The 20,281-nt window shown below is 37.7% G+C and overlaps 1 protein-coding gene across 9 annotated transcripts in view; it reads right to left on the reverse strand.

Annotated features, from left to right (window-relative positions):
• Positions 1-20,281, reverse strand: part of NF1 (neurofibromin 1) — a 106,793-nt gene that overhangs the window by 6,731 nt on the left and 79,781 nt on the right. For all 9 annotated transcript variants that reach the window (XR_012045490.1, XR_012045489.1, XR_012045487.1 and 6 more), the window contains 18 exons: positions 19,892-20,085; positions 18,198-18,338; positions 17,689-17,968; positions 16,306-16,520; positions 16,035-16,096; positions 15,794-15,908; positions 15,012-15,113; positions 13,903-14,043; positions 13,402-13,528; positions 12,766-12,897; positions 12,106-12,241; positions 11,116-11,273; positions 10,078-10,200; positions 9,242-9,369; positions 8,420-8,520; positions 7,095-7,237; positions 6,214-6,260; positions 5,179-5,395 (listed from right to left, as the gene is read on the reverse strand). Coding sequence is in view for 5 of the 9 variants with exons in the window: in XM_072882031.1 (XP_072738132.1) it covers positions 5,179-5,395; positions 6,214-6,260; positions 7,095-7,237; positions 8,420-8,520; positions 9,242-9,369; positions 10,078-10,200; positions 11,116-11,273; positions 12,106-12,241; positions 12,766-12,897; positions 13,402-13,528; positions 13,903-14,043; positions 15,012-15,113; positions 15,794-15,908; positions 16,035-16,096; positions 16,306-16,520; positions 17,689-17,968; positions 18,198-18,338; positions 19,892-20,085 (2,562 nt within the window). In the remaining 4 variants the exon portion in view is untranslated. The remainder of the gene's footprint in view (positions 1-5,178; positions 5,396-6,213; positions 6,261-7,094; positions 7,238-8,419; positions 8,521-9,241; positions 9,370-10,077; positions 10,201-11,115; positions 11,274-12,105; positions 12,242-12,765; positions 12,898-13,401; positions 13,529-13,902; positions 14,044-15,011; positions 15,114-15,793; positions 15,909-16,034; positions 16,097-16,305; positions 16,521-17,688; positions 17,969-18,197; positions 18,339-19,891; positions 20,086-20,281) is intronic.

The raw sequence follows: 20,281 nt of genomic DNA on the forward strand, positions 1-20,281 counted from the left end.
AATGACTGCTATTTAACAGGGGAATGGCAGAGTGAGGAAGGTTCATTTCTGAACCTGCAGCATTCTGCTGCAATGGCAGAGGCTGATTCTTGCTACCAGAGGGCATTTGTGTGTATTCAAGTACCTAAAATTCTCCCCAACACTGCAATCTTGGCTCACAAATAAAGATCAATAAAAATACGTAACGTACAAATCAATGTTTGGAGGACTCGGTCTCCTTGCCAGGAGGAATGAAAGGCTTAGCTGGCTTATTTTGCATACAGCAGAAATAGAAGTGATGCAGGTATTCACCTGAAGAGTTAAGCGTCAAAGTGTAGACACCAATTATAATGATTTAAACCCTGGCAAATTGAGATTTAAAAAAAAAAAAAAGGAATCACCAATTAACTTTTAACAAGGACAACTAAAGAAACAGTTTTCTAAGCAGGGTGTTAACAGGAAACACACAGAGAACAGGTACGTTTCCAGGTAAGTCTGGAAATCTTCACAAGAACTGCTGTTGCGCAAGTTCAGCCCCACCGAAGGCAGGAGGAGGCTGACGGAGTGCAAGATGAGGATGAAGCCGGACAGGCTTTACACCCCAGCGCATCTACTTTTCTGAGAAGCTTTGGGTGTTCTCTGCAGGACAAGGTAACTCTATGATGTTTTGCTAAAAGACTAACATCAAACAAACCTCAAAAATGAACTGCTTTACTGTACACTTCATGCTGCCGTGACGACAGCCCATGAAAGCCTTGGGTTATGAGCCGTTACTCTAACAGCTTTGGACACAGTCAGTAACTTGAAGATATAAAAGCTGAGACTTGTGTTTAACGCAGACATGCTTCCAATCAATTATTACTTTTATGCTGATGCTACTGTGAGTTAATCATTCCTGTAGCAATATCTTAGCGTAGCTGTCACATTATTTCTGCAACAAAATGAGTATGTTTGACACGTGTTTAGCAACACTCTCAACACTTACAGTACATGTGCAGCATTGGAATGAATAGCAGGAAGGGTGTTTTTAAGCAAGAGGCTAAAAGTACAATCAGCAGCAAAAATTAGGATGTCTGACAGTGAATAAAAAGGTTAGAACAAAATCCTGTTACTATAAGTGACATCTCCCACAGTTATGTCTCATTCCTATAAGAAATTGATTCTCATTGGCATTAGCAAGACTAAAGAATATACTCCACATTTCACACATGTATAGGGACAATTTCAAAACGCCAGCCAGAAGCTGGCTGCAGGGGACATCGTCCTTCCTCTCCTTCTGTGGGTGTGAGCTTACAAAAACAACAAACTACGATAAGAACAGGAAGCAACCCATGGGTGCGAGCTAAAAAACTCTCCTGCAGCTTTTTCTTATTTCTCCATATAGAAGCAGAAATCAAATGGTGTTCAGTACCCATTTTATTGAGCTTCTGTCCGCTGCAACTTAGTCCAAAGAACTCGTGCCCGTTTTCCGGTGGTGCGTAACTGAAGTTAAAGCTGACTTCCTATGAATCTAAAGAGCTCACATGAAACAGTTCTTCATTTTAGCTTAATACCTGCAGCAGAGTAATTTCACATACCAAGCATCCACTTCTCTATGGCCAAATTTATCTTATTCTTAAGGATGTGACTGACTTTCTGTGCCTGCTCTATCACCGGGTATTATTAGCATCACACAAGAAAAGCAACAGCTTAGCACTTAACTGAAGCCATTCCCGTGTCAAAAGGATCAGTAAACCCCTTCTCATGCCACAAGCCCAACCCTAAAGCAGATCAAGCAGTATTTCGTGCAAATATGATGAAAGTAGAGTGTACCTTGATGAGGAAGCTGCATGAAAACTGCAGATTTAGAGCAAGGCAGAGAAGCTTCACAGACACAGAATGAAAGAAAAAACGTAAGTGAATAATGTCCATGACAAGGGGAAGGGAAAGGAGAAGAGATGATGACAGACAAAACATTTATAAACAATGATCTCGCCTAGTTGTTTCCAGATGCAAGAAAATAATTTTTCATGTATCTGCAACTCAATATATTTGTAACCATAATAAACAACTCCCTTGGCTGAAACTGTTTCTTCAGCTCAGTGTGGTGAAGTAACTCAGCACTGCTAAATACTTGATTTTCTTGTTCAGTAGTTCTCAAATCAGAGTAAGTGGACGATAGATCTGCATCCCTTATTAGTCCCATAGCTGCCTTGCTGTTTCAAGAAATGCTGTGGCCCACCTTCATATTCTATAATTCTTTCACCAATGATTTTTATCTTGGCAGATATTAGTCTTTCACTGCTTACTCCCTCGCTCCTGTCTCTACAGTGTAAACGTGCACAGCGATGACAACGCCATCACACGCCTCTAGGCACAGTTAACGAGAATGCAAAATTCATGTATGCAGCTATGGAGCTGTATAAAGTGCCAGAAGACCAATTAAATTTTTAATACAATTAAACAGCTTAAAAAGCAAAGCATGCTTTATGCAAAGTTGCGCTGGTTAACATAGCAGTTTAAACTAGTGAAACCGTACGTGGATCGAAGTGGAGCAATGTAATAAACATGGGATTAAGGAGCAAAATGAAAAGCTCCATGTCCTGGTCTACAGCTGGAGAAAGCTGGAGATCTCCTGTTCAAACCCCAAGTCTTTGTAGTCAAATTGCTAGAATGAAGCTGGAAAGGCTATAAAGGCTGATTCTTGATAAAGATACCTCCAGTCCGGTTACACGACAATGGAACCCTTAGTAACCTCCTGGCCTTCATATCAGTCTTTCAAATTTAATTTCCAAGCAAGCCACGCACAGAGTGTCATAAATGCACTGCGACGACTCACTAGTATCCTGAATCATGTATCAGGTTCACTAGCTCCTGACTCCATTTGTGGAGGTGGGCTCTTAACCAGCGCTTGATAAAAGCCATCTGTTCATAGAACACTTGAAAGGAATTTCTGAAGAGCTGGATTAATCCCTTCCTCTTAGCTAACAAAGGAAGAAGGACAGAAAGTGAGGCGTAAGGAAGGAAGACATTTACGTAGCAAAAAGCTTCTGTCACTAGCAGAGAGCCTAATCCTGCACCGTCACTTCATCCTTGCAAACAGAACTGCTGGAGTTGCTACCAATTCTACATTCTAAACGGAAAGATGCTGCCCATAATGTACTTATTTTCACACTGACAGCAAGGTCTATTTTTTTCCCTTTTTCCCCTTTAACTTTATCCTCCTCCCTGTTCTAATATTACAGGTAATTCTTAGCTGCATGTTAAATAAGAAAGTTTCTATCAAACCACTTTTCTTTTCCATAATCTTGGTTGTTATCTGTCCCTGCACTCTATTAGGAGTTTTTACACAGAAATATTTCTATATACAGGATGAATTCCATGACAATATAATACAGGGGCTGCATTATATATTCATAAGGTATAATGGACATTGTGAAATGTTAAGTAAAACAGTGGTCTCTAGAACTTCTTCAAACTCAGCTTTTACCCATTCTTATTACTCGAATCAAGTGGGATTCCAGGACGGCACCAGCGCATCCCTTTCAGGCCAATGCCCTTTTAGTCCTTCTCGGGCAAGAATACAAAACAAGGGACGATGGCAACAACTGCCTCCTTTAGGCTAAGCAGTGCTATTAATAAAATAGTGAGAAAGAGGTCACAACTGTGGAAAATATGCTTCACACTTTCTCTCCTCACTTGGGATAATGTTATTTAATGTAACAAATCATCTTGAATTGGCAGGAAACTGGAAAGCAAATCCAGTTTTGAGTCTATTTAGACTGACAGGCATCTTAAAACACAGTTCTAGAACACAGCACCAGGATATCAAGATGGTGATCTCCCCAGATTGAAACAATTTAAGTTGGCTTCTCATACTCGACAAAAAGCAAGTTGTAATCACTTTTCACTGCATGAAATAAAAAAAAGAAATCACTATTCCCAAATTATGCAAACACAGAGCACTGTCTTACCTCTGCTGCACCCCTGCACATGCTTCACCTCTGCAATACTCATCATAGTCAACAAAAAACACGCATAGCATCTGTGAGCAATCTGGTAATCTGGAAGGCCAGATTTCTTGAATAGAGCTAAGTACAACTCAGTAGAGCTTATTTCGGGGCTAGCAGAAAGCAGCAAACAACAAGAGAGTGAAAAAACCAAACCACCTCTGTAAATATTATACCTAAATACGAGTAGTTTCTAGCCTTCCATCAAGGTTAGAAACAAAGCAGAAATAAAAGGTTGATTGACTTCAGTGTTCAGAACTGCAAGAGTTAAATCATCGTTTGAGAAATATCACATAGCATCATTTTTACGACAAAGAAGAGTAAATAATTTCCTCAATATACGAGACACTAATCCAAAATCACGTCAGGAAGAGTCTTCGTGCAGATTTCTTTGACATAAATTCCATTTTCTTCCTATTTGATTTCCTCCAACTTATGCTTCATCTGCTATACTGAATAATTTTTACTCTCTTTTTTCATTTCTCGCCCTGAAAGCCTATGCTGTTAAATTTAACCTCTGCATCTCCCTGTAATTCCCCTCTCCCAAGCCAGAAGGAATTTTGTGTTTTTATCCATTTAGTGCCGTTAATGACTGTTCTCTTCTTGAACACCTTCATTTTATCATCAGCATATTTCTGGCAATACAATAGTCTGAACTGACCCAATATTCCCAAGGTATCTACATGAATACTTGTTTTCTTCAAGGGAGAGTATGGCCTCCGTATGATGCTGCCTATATGAGCATTGGCCTTAGATCATATAGTCAATTGAAACTGAGTCAGCCCAGACACACTCTTCCACGGCACCATTCTGGATTATTTTTCCTAATGTGTGCTACCCTGTAGTGCCCAGACAGGTATTATTCTCCTTGCAAAATATCATGATTATATACTTATATTTATTAATTTCAAGGCTCCACTGTTGCGTATATTCCATATTAAGATGCAGCTGCTGTTTGTTCTGATGCACTTAATGCTATTTCCTTCACGTATAGTGACTTGGAAGACAGCTTTTGTGCTGGACAAAATCCAACATCTGAAATACCAGTGTAATAGCTTAGCAAACAGTTTAATATTCATTTGACTCAAGAATGCAATGATGTTTGATGCATAAACACATCCAAAGAGACGACGAGACTGAGCGTTTGGCTACAGACCCAGCAAACTCAATACATTTCCCTTACCTGGGTAGTACCGGAACAGCTACTGACCTGGGGAGTGCTGGGAAGTTGCGAGCGAGGTCATGGAATTGGAAAGGTTAAGGTTAGCAGTAATGCTAAGTTGGCTCTGCACTGCGGGAGGATATGGAGACGTGGGTGTCAGGAGAGATTCTTCACTGGTTTCCTCATCAATTCCAGGCAAATACGTGTCAATCAAGGCATCAAGAAACTTCACTATGAGCTCAGCATAGTCTGGGATTTGTGTTTGCTGTGGGTGAGGGGGGGGAAAAAAAGATTGGTTCTTTTCTTCCTACTTTTCTGTCAGTATGAGCTTTGCCCCAGAACTCACTCTAATATCACAGCGGGTTTGCATGAAAATTTGAAAAAGCATTTGAAGTGAGTATCTGTAAAAACTGATTTGTGGTCTTTCCCAGATTAATCTAAATGCACACATTAAAGACCACTTGTAGGTGTAATTTCAGTAGTGTGTGGAAGCACAAAGTCAGAAAAGAGGGGCCGTTTCATTCACGAGGTGACCTGCCACAGCTACCTGAACCTACCTTGTTATTAAAAGCACTGCCTATGCCCCCAAAGCCTAACATCCAGAACGCTGCCTACTCCGCTCGTCTAGTTCTTGTTACGATGACTAGAGGGAACAAATGGCAGTACAGATGGTCAGTGATCGATTTATTTGTTCTGCTGTAACATAAAATTTATCCTTATGGAATTATCATTCCTATCAAATTAATCCCTTACGCTGTAAGATACATGTAATAAACTAAAGACTTTCTGAATGACACTGTACGTCCAAGGCCCCTTCGTGAACCTGGGAGCAGTAAAAAGGTGCATTTACACACCTGACTGCTTTTACCCAGCTTTGGTAATTTGACCTTACCGAGTCTATCAAATATCTGATGCAGGCTCAAAAACTGGTTTAGCTATAGAAGTGAGCCTTGTATTACTGACTTGCTCATATAAATTCTACGACTTGTCATTTATCTGCATCTTTCCTGGAGCACCAATGTGCTTTATACAGAAAACGAAGGCAAAACACTCATGAACGTATACATAGTGTGCTGTTCTTACCTTAGAAAATGGGCCAGCAAATCTCCATAACCCGTTAAATCCAAAACCTACAACAACAAATTGAATGTTACCACAAAAGCACAGTTCTCAACTGGCAGAAAACAACTCGGAAGTACACATAGTACATCACTTGGATTTACTTAGGCACGGAAATGAAATATTTTGATTGGGAGACGCAACGCTAAATGTTGTCCAAACCATGTCTAAGATAAAATTATGGCATTTTAATTTGTATATAAGTTGTAAAAACCTCAACATCTCAGAACTGTCATGCAAGAAATTCTTGATGATATTTTAAAAGGTAGATTTAGCATGTGAATACACATCTCATTTTAAAAATTAGGTCAACTTTTAAGTTATTCTCAACTGTCATCTGTTTCTTATGGATCTTCCTGGAAAGTTTGTGATTAAGGACCATAAAAAAATATTTAGGTTTTAAGTCTTCAAGTGCAACATGAAAGTGAACTTGGGCACTGAAAAACAAACGTTACTGTATGGAATTTACCAATAATTAAATCAACCCCGAACTTACACGGTTAACTTAAACCCCATCGTTTATCGCCACCATTCATGTTTTGTCTTTTCTTTAAACTGGTTAGTGGAAACAGAGTACTGAGTTTCAACTTCTTTTTACTCATGTAGATGGTGTAATACTTTTAATATTTGGTGCACAACTGCAGCAAGCAGTTTTAATATTCATGTCAGCAGGTTTGGTTTTTTTAATATGCAAACTCTTACTTTTACTAGGGTGTATGAAGTTGGAGAGATGCCACAAAAGACTGACTGACTATTCTATTAGGGTTGCAATAAGTCTGAAACATTTTCAGTAGTAAATCTGACTTAAAATGCAGCAGTTCTTAAAAAAATGGAAAAATATTTACTCTGTAGATAAGAAGTCTGGTATTGGGGTGGAGACTCTTCATGGTAGACAACACTCTGAACAATCCCATGAATTGGATTCAACAAATTTGGATCCTGGCACAGCGATAAAAGGGTATTGATCTTGGAATCCAATAAATTATGCCTGAAGAAAAGAGAAGGGGCTTATTTTTTGTTCATTAAATAAAATAAATCTGCAGTTCCCAACTGGCTTTAGCAAACAGCAGGATTTTCAAAATCTCCGTCATTTTAGAAGTACAAAACAATTCCTATATATGTTCAGTGAGGACTCTTATGATGCGTAACACTTTCCAAAAACTGTACTAACAATATAACCCATTAAAGCATCTACCTAGGACTTCAAATTGCAAATATCTTAATTATTTTCAACCAAAAAATTATTCACTGGATTTGTGTACATGTCAGAGCTGGAATTTCAAAGCAGTTTTTTAAACTCGTGAGGGCACCGTCTCATTTGAGCTCCCTTGCAGAACTCACGCGTGGTTTTTTTTTTAAATACAAACGCCAGTTACTTACAATTGTGGTTTCAATAGCTCATGGAACTTGTCTGTACTTTGGCCATTACTTTATAAAGCCAGAAAAAGGTAGCATTATTTCTAAATCATGCATGGGTCAGTTTTAAAAGTCTACTCATGTTAATTTCTGATAATTGGGTTTCTCTTACATATATTGACTCCAGCGAATACTATTTTTAACTGATATCTAAAGAAATACATCCAAAGAGTATCTTGAACTATGCTTTAAATCAGTTTTGATATGCACTTGGGGTACTAATTAAAAAACCTGAGTCTGACTGGAGTGAAAATAACACTTAAGAGACAGTATATATTGACTTGTATAGAAAGCTACAGGAACATATTAAAATGTAATTTGATTCTCTGCAGTATCAAATAAGCGATACAGCCACGCTAAGTCACTAGACTAGAGTAATGGCAGCAGTGATGCCGAAAGCTTTTGGAAGAAGCTGATGGCTGTACAGACAGGCTCCCTAGCAACAGCGACACAGAGTTCTCCCACGCTCTGCCAACCTGCCTGAAAAGCTGACGCTGAAGAGTGCTTTTGAGGACCATCTGTGGCCGTGGTATCTGAGGATGCCTATTCTAGTAAGAACATTATATTCACTTAACATAGGGAAAATGCACGATTCCCGAATTGCTATGGACATTCGCTTCAACAAGCCACGGAGAGATTGCAGCCAGTAACCTACCAATGAGTAAGCACCTCACACGTGCTTGTCCTGGTCCGGAGACCTTTTACAGGAAGGGCCAAGCACAGAGTCATCATAAACAGAGTTTTCAATACTTACACAACAGGAAAGACCTTTGGGAAGACAACACTGGCTTCTGCTAAGTACTCATACAGAATCCGCTGGTCAAACTCGTCAGTAGTGTACTTCACTAATGTTGCCTGTCATAACATAAAGGATTAAATTAGCATGCTTCTACTTTAATTTGAGTAGTTATGGGTTTTAATTGTTGTTGTAGTTTAACGTTTTAAGATTTCTGAATAGCAGAAAGCGGCATTACAAAAGGTTAATTTATGTCCTCTTTCGACATGGAATCAAGTTATTTTACGTGTACGTGGGAAACAATAAAACCAGTTGGTAATAGCTTCTGTTTTGGCAAAAAAATTAGCTAGTCAGTTTTTGACAAAAGTGGGCAACTGAGTCTTTCTGAACTATATCAGGAATGGTAAATGTATTGGTGCATCTGAAGAAAGCACTATCATACTGTACCTATACTACTAGTTAATCATTTTTAAACTGAATTATGCTGGGATTCCACAATTTTCACTGCTTAACTTTTAAAGTATAATATATTAATGTCCTTTTATTGTATACAATTAGTTTGTGATAAAAATCTGCCAGGAAAAAGGGACAATTGTTGGACATGTTCTACAAAACAATACAGAATAATGAAAATTCAGTATTTGCTCTCAAAGTGCATTTCAATACATTTCCAAAAGCGATTCCTAGAAAGTTTGAAGAACGGCAACAAAAGAATAGACTTGCACATCACAGTGATTCTGATCCATATGAATTTAGAAACACTGCAAGGAACATGTATGCTTCTTTGGAAGATAAAAGACTATCAGAAAATAACAGACAATACACAGAAAGAAGGCTTACAAGAACTGTAAGCAGCAGTGCTTGAATTTTTGGGTCAGTCAGAACTTCTTCATCTAGGAGGACATTTGACTCAGAAACAGAAACTTTTCGAAGATGTGGGTGTTGCTGCGGTGATATTCTCTGGGTTTCTGCCAGATAAAAAAGAGCAACTCATCCAAAGCAAAATAAACCCAAACCAAAATAGAATGAGCTCTTGCACAACAAATTCAGTCATACGCAAACTTCAGAGTTCACCAGCCTTTTCATAAGGTAGAAAAGCAACAACTACGCTGTAATACTTAGCAGCGCTAGACCACTACATGGGATGTATTACCAAATGGCAAACAATAACCCCAATTTCCTGTTCAGTGAAATACAGGCCCAGGGGTGGTAAGTACCATATTCAGGGTCAGGCAGCAGACTGACATCGGATACAACAGAAGAACCCTGGTCTTGCATTGCAATTGGGGGTGGGGGCACAGGAAGCAGATGTGGGAGAAGATGAAGAGAGGCATTCTAGGCATTAGGTCACGTTCCATCTCCTGCAGAAATTTGCGGCTAGGACTGATTAACTTATAAAAAGCCAAATCTTATGTATTTCATTTCACTCCTGTATGCAGTACTTTAGAGCTGCCCCTTATTCTGCATCTGCAAACTGAGCAACTCTAATTCAAACCTCAGTTGCCAGTGATATGGAAGACTCTACTCTCCAGAAGCCACTGTTAAGAAAGGTATTTTCTCCCTTACCTTGTAGTAACCTAGGCAAATAAACATTGAATTTAGAAAGAATCCTTTGTATATATATACAAAGCATTTATAATTAGTATTATTCTTAAAATGTTAGTCCTGTTTCTCACCCATTTCATAATCATTTTCGGCTACTCTCCTCATTTTGGGAGGCGTTGTGATTCCAGATTCCATGTCTTGCCTTTTAGGAGCCTTTGTGTCCGATATCAAATGGTCAAAACTTTTCCTTGTACCTAAAAACAATTTATCAGGCAATTAAAAACATTAAACCTAAATCCATATTCTAACTATTTCTGATTTTCTGACCAAGCTACTCTCCTATCTAGAATGTATTGATAGGAATCTGGGGACATTTTCACCATTTTCAGGGATGGTAGAGAAAATACGATCACACCATGCCGCTCTCCATCACAGTTTCCAAAATGCTTCACAATACATATGAGGAAAGCATGCAATTTATTTAAATATGTAAGCTGTGGGCATGCTATGGTTTCCTGGTCAACACATCACATCGAATAAACATGCCAAAATGTGATTACTGAAAAGGAAGCAGTAATAAGGTTGTAATGAAAGAAATGCCCCTCTCCTTCCATATATACTGTGTAACGTAAAAGGGTAACCACAAGTTATGCAAAGCAACTCATCTTGTTTCTCTGATATTAAGACTTTGCTTGTAAACGTGATGCACTGAGAAGCCATGAATAAAAATCAGATTGCTTCCAAAACATCTAAAATGTTTTGGGACCATCTCTTCTAGTGTAAGATACAGTATTCAATATAGGAGCTAAGCTAAGGTAATTCAGCTTCTTGGTTTTGCTGAAAGAGGGCTGGTGGCAGAAAATTAGCACTATGACTCTTTAGTATCTGGAATATCTTTTTTCCTTTCCCTTTTTTTTTTCTTTTTTCTCCACTTCAACATGCACATTTTGAGTGTCACTCTTGCTTCCCCCCTTGTGATCAAAAGAACTGAGTTAGTCCTCTTTTAACTGTACAGTGTTCTCTAATTTGTATTCTGTAGAAACTGCATATATTCCTCTGAATCAGGAATAAGCTCTTAAAAGTCAGAATAAATACAAGTATAATTTTTCTCCAGTAACACTTCCTGAAGTATTCTGTAGACAAATTAGTAAATGAGTTATCTTAATAACCTAGAAGCTTTTTAGTGTTCGCTTGTGAAGGCTGCCCCATATCCAAACTCATGGATTTTCGTGTTCGAGGGCTTATCTGTCCCACTGTCGGGTAACTGGCAGCCAGATGTCTGTCTGACCCCTTTGGTGATGACCATGGTTGATTTTCCTTTAGTGTCCTGAAAGTGCAGAGAAATTAAATTAAGAAAATCTTTAAAACTGTGCACATTTAGGCATAAATTTTTCAACTAGCCAAACTATCCTTTATTAAACCCACCTTTCCTAACAGGTTAATCTCCCAAAAATACATATTAAGAAATAGTAATTACTTTGCTTGCAAAAATGTCTGAGCTAGTGATAACTAACAATCTGATATGAATGTAATGATCAAGAGATAAAAAATAAAGCAATGAAAAGAACACAAGCAAATCAGCCTATGAGGCAAGATGAAAGATATTTAATAATCAGCTACTCCGTACTGGATGCTAAAAAGAGCACGATACTGAGTGAAGTGCTCCCTATTGAGAGAAACTGGCTCTCCGTGTCACTTCTAGGTTGATTTCTTAGCTTATCTCTGTGGCTGCTTATAGACAAGCTATACGGTGTCAAGATTTTCCAATGACATGGACCGAGTGATTACTTAGTACATGCCTGGAAGCTCTTAAAAGGACAAACTAAACTTTATTCTAAAATGTAAGTGAAAAATGAGGTGAAATTAGGTCTTGTAGAAAGAGGTTAGCAAAGAGTTTAAGAACCTCCAAAGCAGTTAAGCTCTGAAATAGCTTTACAGATCTCAAAATTACATCTACAGGAATTCGATAACCAAATTTCTCTGTGACTCCTGATCACAGTATAAGTAGCATATTGGTCTGGAACCAATAACCGAACATTAACTGAGCTTTATGAATGTGGGTTTCAGTTTTCAGTATACCACAGGTTACCTTTAGATAACTTACTAAAGTAAACAGACATCAAAATTTGGATAACTTATCTAAAAGTTAGACAACCAACCTATAGCTAGTGTCACTGTGATGTATGGGATATGTATCCATAGGAACATTTTCCATTGAAACGTCTGTCAACAAGAGAGACTTCCTATGTTTTAGGCTGCAGCGACTTCGAACTTCCTCAGATACTGTCAGCAAAGCTAAAAATTCAAAGAAAGCTAACATAAGTTTTCCATGGTAGGAATACATTGAAGAATGTAAGCAATATTCCATCAATTTAATTTTCTTATTTAGCATAAAAAAGACCATTGAGATGTAATTACACCTTACTGAAATGTACAGATTAAAAGTAGGTCATTCAAAAAGAATTATATTCCCCATCCAGTTACAATTACATGATTTAAACATTAGCCCTCACATGGTCACAATTTCTATGTCTAGACCACTAGAAATTTGAATGTTCTAAGGCACGCACTTAAACCAAGAAACCTTCATCAGCCTCCCTGAAGTATTTTCAAAGATGCACAGTAGTTCCTGTGCTGGCAAGCCTTCGGTCCACAAAAAGCTTTAATTGATGTACCCCAGCCTAGCCCAGACTCTTGTCCACCTCCAGTTACAAGTTTCCTTTATGTTTTATCAACCTAAAACCATAAGAATTCCCACAATAGTTCATTCCTTTTCAGTTAGCACAAATTTAAAAGAATGTTTGTTTGTTTAATTTTACCTGCTAGGTAAGCCACGCTCTGGGTGTTCACCTCAAACTTGTCACAGTTCCTATGTTTGTTAACCAGAGCTAGTAGTGTATGTAAAATCCTTACTGTTCTTGCTACCGTGGTAGGAGAAGGATGCCTATACCCTAAGAAATGAGGTTAAGAAACCAAATATTGTATTTAATTTTAATGCATATTTATGAAGCATTCATATTTTGAAAAGATTTATAAATATTTTTCAGCATGTTCTCAGGAAACTTCATGTAAAGGGTGAGGAAGCACAATGCTAACAGAAATTGCACATTCAAGACTAGTTTCTTCTGTCCCTCCCCCCCCCAAATCACATAATTTCAAATGTCTGTGCATATATTATATCTATGATCTCACAAATCAATCTTCTAAAAGAAACAGCGAGCCTGAACACAGGCAAACACACAGCGAAAGACAGCGTTCTTGGAGGAGGTAGTAACGAACATGTCTGTGGGAAACCTGGCAAAGTCCTTTAGTCAAAGAACATTTAATTCTGCATCTATTCTGTGATCCAAGGTACTTAAAATCCACCACCCATTTTTTCCCCTTTTTCCTTGGACCTGTTTTTATTTCTGAACTAAGAGTGGTCACCTAAAATGAACAGCAATATGCATTCTTACCTTTCAGGAGGTGTCCCACTAGTGCAAAGTTAAAGTTGGAGTTGAAATTTAGCCCAACAAAATGATCCATCTGCTTGCAGTGCCATTCGAGTGGCCTCCTGATCTCCATAAACACCTCTTCTGGGCTCTGACCCAGAAAAAATAAAATACAGGAGTACCTCATCGAAAGTTACTCATCATATCTCAAGTTGTTTGTTTTTTTTTTTTTAAAAAAGTGACAAAACAGTAATTTTAAGAGTTTACATGACAATAGCAAACGCACTCTTGATTAGAGCACGTCTATACATTTCTGTGCCAGTTTAGAACAGAATAGGAAGAGCTTCATCTCTACACCTTCATTTTACTGTTGATATTACGCAAGTGAAACCATTTCTAATGCAAATTTCCGTTTTAGTTGCTTAACTACTGTCCACGAGGACAAGGAGATTTTTTTTCTTTTTTAACAGATCTAACTGCTTACATAAACTAAGGGTTTGTCCCAGCTGATTGCTAACAGCTTACCTTATCGTTGAATACTCGGAGGCTATCCAAGGTATGCAGATTCTGTTCAAGTAGTGCTGTACCTGCTGAGTACAGGTTTACCTCATCTAGCTGCAGCACCGCCATAGCTACCCAGAAGAGGGCCTTGTGCATAGGAGAGTCCTGGAAGCAAAAAGAGAAAGCCACAATTTCACTTTCAAGTCAGTTCCTGTAAGTCAAAGACAAGTAAGACTGACGCGTGGTTTTGTATATGCGTTACTATCCTTCCTGTAGCAGGTTCTGTCCTCAACGACATCCATTCCATCAACAGAGATGTACATCTGAACCTGTAGTCTTAATGCACTTAACAGGTGAATAGTAGAAAGCAAATGAATTTCAAGCCTTTCACCTCCCCTGAAGCCATTCCTTCTCTCTTATATTCCTTCCCTTGCTCACAAAAATGTCAGACACATATCGCCCTACACCAGACTGAAATGTGTCTTTTGTTATCAATTTGAGAGCACACGTTGAAAATGGATCGCAGTTCTGCACATATAACTGGCCAGGCAATTTATTCTCCAAATCAAAAAAGCATGCAGGAAGAATTGGCATTCAACAGGCTCTGGGTCTCTTAAGCAGCAGATTTTTCTAGGAACAAGTTTTATTTACTAACAGTAAATATATGAGGCTCTTCATTAATGGCATACCCATCAGTATGCTGATCAAATAATGAACATGAAAGTAACATACAGATGGCTACCTTAATACCGAATCAGGTAAGACTAACATTTATTACAAGCCATGATCTGAAAAGCATGTATTAAAAATCAAACATTTGAAAGCCAAGACTGAAAATCTTTTGGAAAGAATTAAGACAGCCTGTAGCACGGTCTTTGCCTATATTGCTATGGCCCAGTTTGATGAAGCAGAACAGTACATTCTAAAGCATTTTTAAAGCCTTTGCACAGGTCCCACATACAAACATCTGTGACGTATTTCCCATATGTAGCACTTTCAAGCATGAGTCATAGCAGTGAAGTGTGAACTTCAGATACCACAACACTTACGTACATTTTTGAGATTATACCCATAATTATAATTTTCATTTACAAAATATGTTCTCTGTTTACTCTAAAAATCCAGTTGTTTACCTTATTAAGGAGAGGCTGCAGCTTGGTGAGTGCTATAACTGTAGCTTCTATTAGAACTTGGCTATTGTAATTATCAGGGCCTTTTAAACAGCTCTCAAGTCCCTTTTTGTAGGAAAAAAAGAGTAATTAAAAACCAACCATAATTAGATTTTGCTTTGTAAAAAGAAGATCAAAGCTCTAAATAATTGTTGCTCTCAGTTTACAAAGCTTGAGTGCATTTTAAACCAATTCTCAAGGACTTTTACAAATGGAGATTTACACAGACGTGATCTATGTATTGCTGAAAGCAATTGCACAATGTGTATTACAAAAGTAAGGGTGCAGGACAGGGTGCAAGAATGAGAGAGTAGCTCTTACAATTCAGATGCTGTTCAGTTAAAGTTTATGCCCATAAAACTCTAATTAAATGCTTAAAGGAAACGTGTTTAGCACACTGTTTACTTGCCATGGAACACAACCTTCTTCAGAAAATCTGGAACGTCACTACCAAGCTAGGCAGTCTGTTTCAAAGTTTTCTTATACAAATGCCCTGCTCTTTATTGTGTTCACTTATAACACATTAGATTATTAACTTTCTTTAAAAAAAAAGGAAGTTGTGAATCATGTGCATGCAGCTAAATGCCTTAACCAAAAATTTTGCATTTATTTAAATATTGACTTCTGGATTAATCTCAGCGTCTCAAATTTTAAACTCAATATTGAAAACTATTGTTACTCTAGAAGTCGCAGCACTGACAAAACTTATTGCCACCAAATCGATTTAAGGTATATGAGTCCATTACCTTGCTAAGAATTCTGATTATTTGTTTTATTTGTCCGTGAGACACACGTTTACTTATACAGCCAAAGACAACAAGTGCTCTTGGTTGCAGGGATGGGTTATATTGGAATGCAAACCTGTGAAGAAACAGAGTACACTGTATTAAACAAATATTCAACAAATAGGCTGTATAAGGAGAAGCTGAGAATTCTAAATATACTACGTGGGCAGGCAGGGGTTATGTTTTGAGATCTACGACATACTTTTGAGCTAGTTCAGTCCACTGGTCCAGCCACTTGCACGTTGGAATATCCCTCATACAAGCCTACAAAGAATTATATTGTTTGAATACATGTAACATTAAGAAAAACTCTTTTTAAAATTCAGAATGTGCAGTTATTTTAGTTCTCAGAAGTCAGCTACTTAACTATTTATTACCACATCATGGAAGGTATCTCTCACTACACTGCTTGCCTGTAGAAAGCATAAGCAGTGCCATTTTCCCTTATGGATAATTTGTTTTGAACCACATACCTCCATGATCTCCAACAAAGCTTCAGTAACAGTTTCCAACGAAGTCAGTGCAAAAGTCTCCCTTTCATAGGAACCAGGTGAAAACGACCTGTCTCGGTAGCTGGATCGGAATGCTATGACTGCAGCTGATTTCACTTTGCTGATTCCAAACAGCAAATAAAATTTGGGCAGAGAGAACTCAGTCAAGCTCAGCCTTAAAACTTGCTTGGTCTCCTCTGTTGAAAAATTTGTACATATTAAATTTAAACTGCTGAAATCCAATCCGTATTTTCAACACTCTTAGGCTCCCCCTCCCATGAATACAGAAGTAGATAATCATCCTATAAGTCACTTGGCACACTCCAATACTGTTTTCTTTGCTACTTCTCCCAGAGAACGCCACAAGAACCGTGGTCTGTTGCACAGACTGTTGAAACCAGACACCAGGGAGAGGTATTCTAAAAACAGGTAGAAACAAACTTGTTTAAAGATGTGGTTCTGTGAGACTGCTCCTCACATTGGTTCAGAAAATGGAAACCTGGAGAGTTCCTGCTTTGAAATACCAACAGTACTGTAAGTTCAAACTGCAATCAAATTCTGCTTTTGGCTCTGGCACTAAAATGAAGAAAGCCACTTAAATCAGAAGAAAATGATGGCCCTGCTACTAGCACTGAATACTTTTACAATTCTGAACTTCCATTTCATTTCAGTGTACTTCAAATTCATTGTTTAAACAGGAAGGCTTGCCTTTCCCTCTGTGCGTCAAAGGAAAGATTTTCTTTATACATATATATGTATGTGTGTGTGTGCGTATTCACACATTCACTCTGTCAATATAGGTAGATATAAAATGAGCTTTCAGATACTTAAAAAAGACAAGATTACATAAACTTTTAATTTTTTCCTGCACAAAATCTAGCCTGGTTTTATACTGTTCTTCTGTGGTAAGAAGTGACAGCTACATATTTGCTAATACCAATTATTTTAGGACTGCTAAAATACAGCAGTATGCAAAATACCTGTTTTAACAGTACAGTTTCACAATTCCCTTATGTAATTGATATTTTTGTTACCACATTATGCAACCAAAGATGCACATCAGCCAGTTTTAGCACAGACGTATTTTCTCCTTTCTCTGCATTACAGTAACTTACTGGTACTTTCTTCTAAAACCTGTTATACGAACAATTTACATTATGCACCTGCTCTACACCAGACAGTCATTTTTTTAAATCCATACTCATTTGCTGTAGATCATATCGTCATTCTGATTTGTATGCAAGCTGAATTACAACATGGTATTTTCAAACTCTCAGAATAGTTTAAAGAGAGAAAGAGAACTCAAATATTTCTTAAACAAACTAAGGAGCAATCAGCTTAATTGAAAATCTGAAAAAAACTCACCACTAAAGTGAAGCTGTGAGCAAGTGCAAAGAGAGTGAATGATGTTGATGACGAGACCATGAGTGGAAGCTCTGAGAGAAAGGGGACCAGTGGCCACCAATAAAGTAACTACGTGAAAGAGGTAGGGGAGATGTGCTGCCACGTCCAGGGAGTTGTTAAAGGAGAGCATCAGCATGTAACGTGCTAGAATGGCAATATCGTCCCACATCAGGTGCTGTTCCAGCGTAGGAGTTGGAGACAGACAAGTCTTGTCGATTATTTTACACATCCTTCCAATCACCTGAAGAGAGAGCAACCATTTTGTTTTACTCAGACGGAGAGCACAGCTCAAAATTTCAGTAAAAACCGTTACAATTTAACACTGGAATTATTCTATTGCTTGGAACCTATTTTATCATGGTTTTTGCATTATTGCCTGTACTGAGGTATCAGAAAGCATCTCAGTATCCCGTTATTATATAAATTGAAATTATTATATAAAAGGAAATTAAGGCAAAGAGGGAACTCACTTTGCTTGAAACCAATTTTACATTTCCGGAAGCAAGCGCTACAGCTGTGTCTGCCATAACCTCAGCTTTTATGGAGCCTAAGCCCCCCGTGGCACTAGTTTTGATGAAACTGTCCAGCACTACATCAAGGAGATCTGTTATCTGTTAGAGAAAAAAAAACAACTCTTTTTTATCAGTCAGATTAACTTTATTTTCCCATAGTAAACCACCTTTGAAATAAGCAATCATTCATTTTTTTTAGTTGAAGATGCATAACTACCATAAATTGAAGCATCAGTTTTAGTAATTTGTTATCCTTTTGGAAAAAAGTCTAATGTAAATATTAGAAGTATAAAGATTAATTCCAGCAGGTTTTACTCCAGATCGAAGTGCTTCAGAACTGTGGAGAAACTATAATTTAGTTTGTATTATTTTTATTTTATTTTCCATTTTAAAGTATGACTACTCATAAAATGCTGAACCTAGTAAGAAGAAACTGGATTTGAAGTGGGGGAAAAAACATACTTCCAAGAAAATAAGCAAGATCTCATCCGTCAAAGATTTTGCTTAGAGCACTAGCCAGGTATGAATACAGCTACAAGAAAAACAAGTTTCTTCTCACATACAAAAAAAAAAAAAAAAAAAAGACATTTAATATATGCAGGTAAGAATCAAATCTGTCCAAGTGCACAGAGAACTCTCAACGTACCATGCTGGCTCAGATTAATGCCATTTCACTATTGCTTCAAATGCAGCTCTCGTTATATTATGAAAATTGGTAGAAATTCTGGGTCAACTAAGTCATTGATAAAATTTCCACTGACTGCTGTGGAATATTTAATTTTTTAATTTTGTCTTCTACACATTTACCTGTTGACAGACTTTCATACTGGACATAACAGTCATATTGCTCTCAATGTGATTTAAGCTTTCAAAATACATTGATTGGGTTTTTTAATTTTGTTTTTGGCCAACTGGACCAAGCAAGAAAATACACTCATGCATCCATTTGACAGTTCTCCCGCATTCTCCAAGAGTAACTTTGTGATGGTGGGCTGCATCAGTTCGAATGACGGTTAAAAAAAATAAAAATAGTATGACAAGGAGGAAGTTGATACCAAGCTTGTGAGCAAGCCTGGCCACGGGAAGTAAAGCTGGTCTTGTTTGTCTAGACACCTCCTTCACGAATGGCATATATGACGTCAGCTTTATTTTTTTCATTTTCTTTACTTTGCGGGAAGGATGAGGACAGAATTTGGCTAAGTGTTAAGCTAATGATCAACAAGAGGATTGATATGCTATTAATTGTAATCAAAATGCTTCTGTTTTAAAAGTGCAAACAGAAAAAAAGAAGGAAGAGTTCTTTCAATGCCACATGCCTAATACACCTCTGAATGCTAGTACTTTGTTTTCCATTCAGTACCCACACATTCAGGGGTTTTGATGAAATAATTGTTACTAATACCAAAGATTTTTAATTTTCAATTTTCAGTGGGGGCCAGGAACGCATTCCTAGAAGCCAGAGTTCATTAATGATTTTATGAAGTATTTTATAGAAGGGAAACTTCAGAAGAACTTGCACACTACTCTCCATACAGCTAATATACTTAGGTCATGTCAAGATACATTTTATTTTCCTGCATTAACATTTACGTGGTTAAAGACTCTATAATCTCCTTATAAACAAATTGCAATAAATTATGCAGAATTTGTACCTGTCCAAGACTTCCCCATATCTTAGCTTGAATGGAAGGATACATCTGTTTTTCATTTATTGTCATTGTTATTAGCTTATCCAGAATAGCAGTGACTCGCTGGCGCTTAGCATCATCATTGTGTTTACAGAATCGGACCAGATTGGACAGCCAGGGAGTCATATACTCCAGACAAAGATGTTTCAGTTCAATACCTGAAATAAAAATTCACTTTGTAACACAGAATCAGCACCGGTCTCTATTTAGAAGTAAATAATTATTTGTGAGCACTTTTCCTTTCAGTTTTATTGTCTCAAATAATTACTATCAGAGCTGAGCAAATAATACTGGGCAAACAGACAAGCTTCAAAAAGAAACACACTCTAATAATGACATCCAAGAAACATCTGT

This window comes from Ciconia boyciana, chromosome 17, assembly GCF_034638445.1.
Source record: "Ciconia boyciana chromosome 17, ASM3463844v1, whole genome shotgun sequence".
Taxonomy (NCBI): domain Eukaryota; kingdom Metazoa; phylum Chordata; class Aves; order Ciconiiformes; family Ciconiidae; genus Ciconia; species Ciconia boyciana.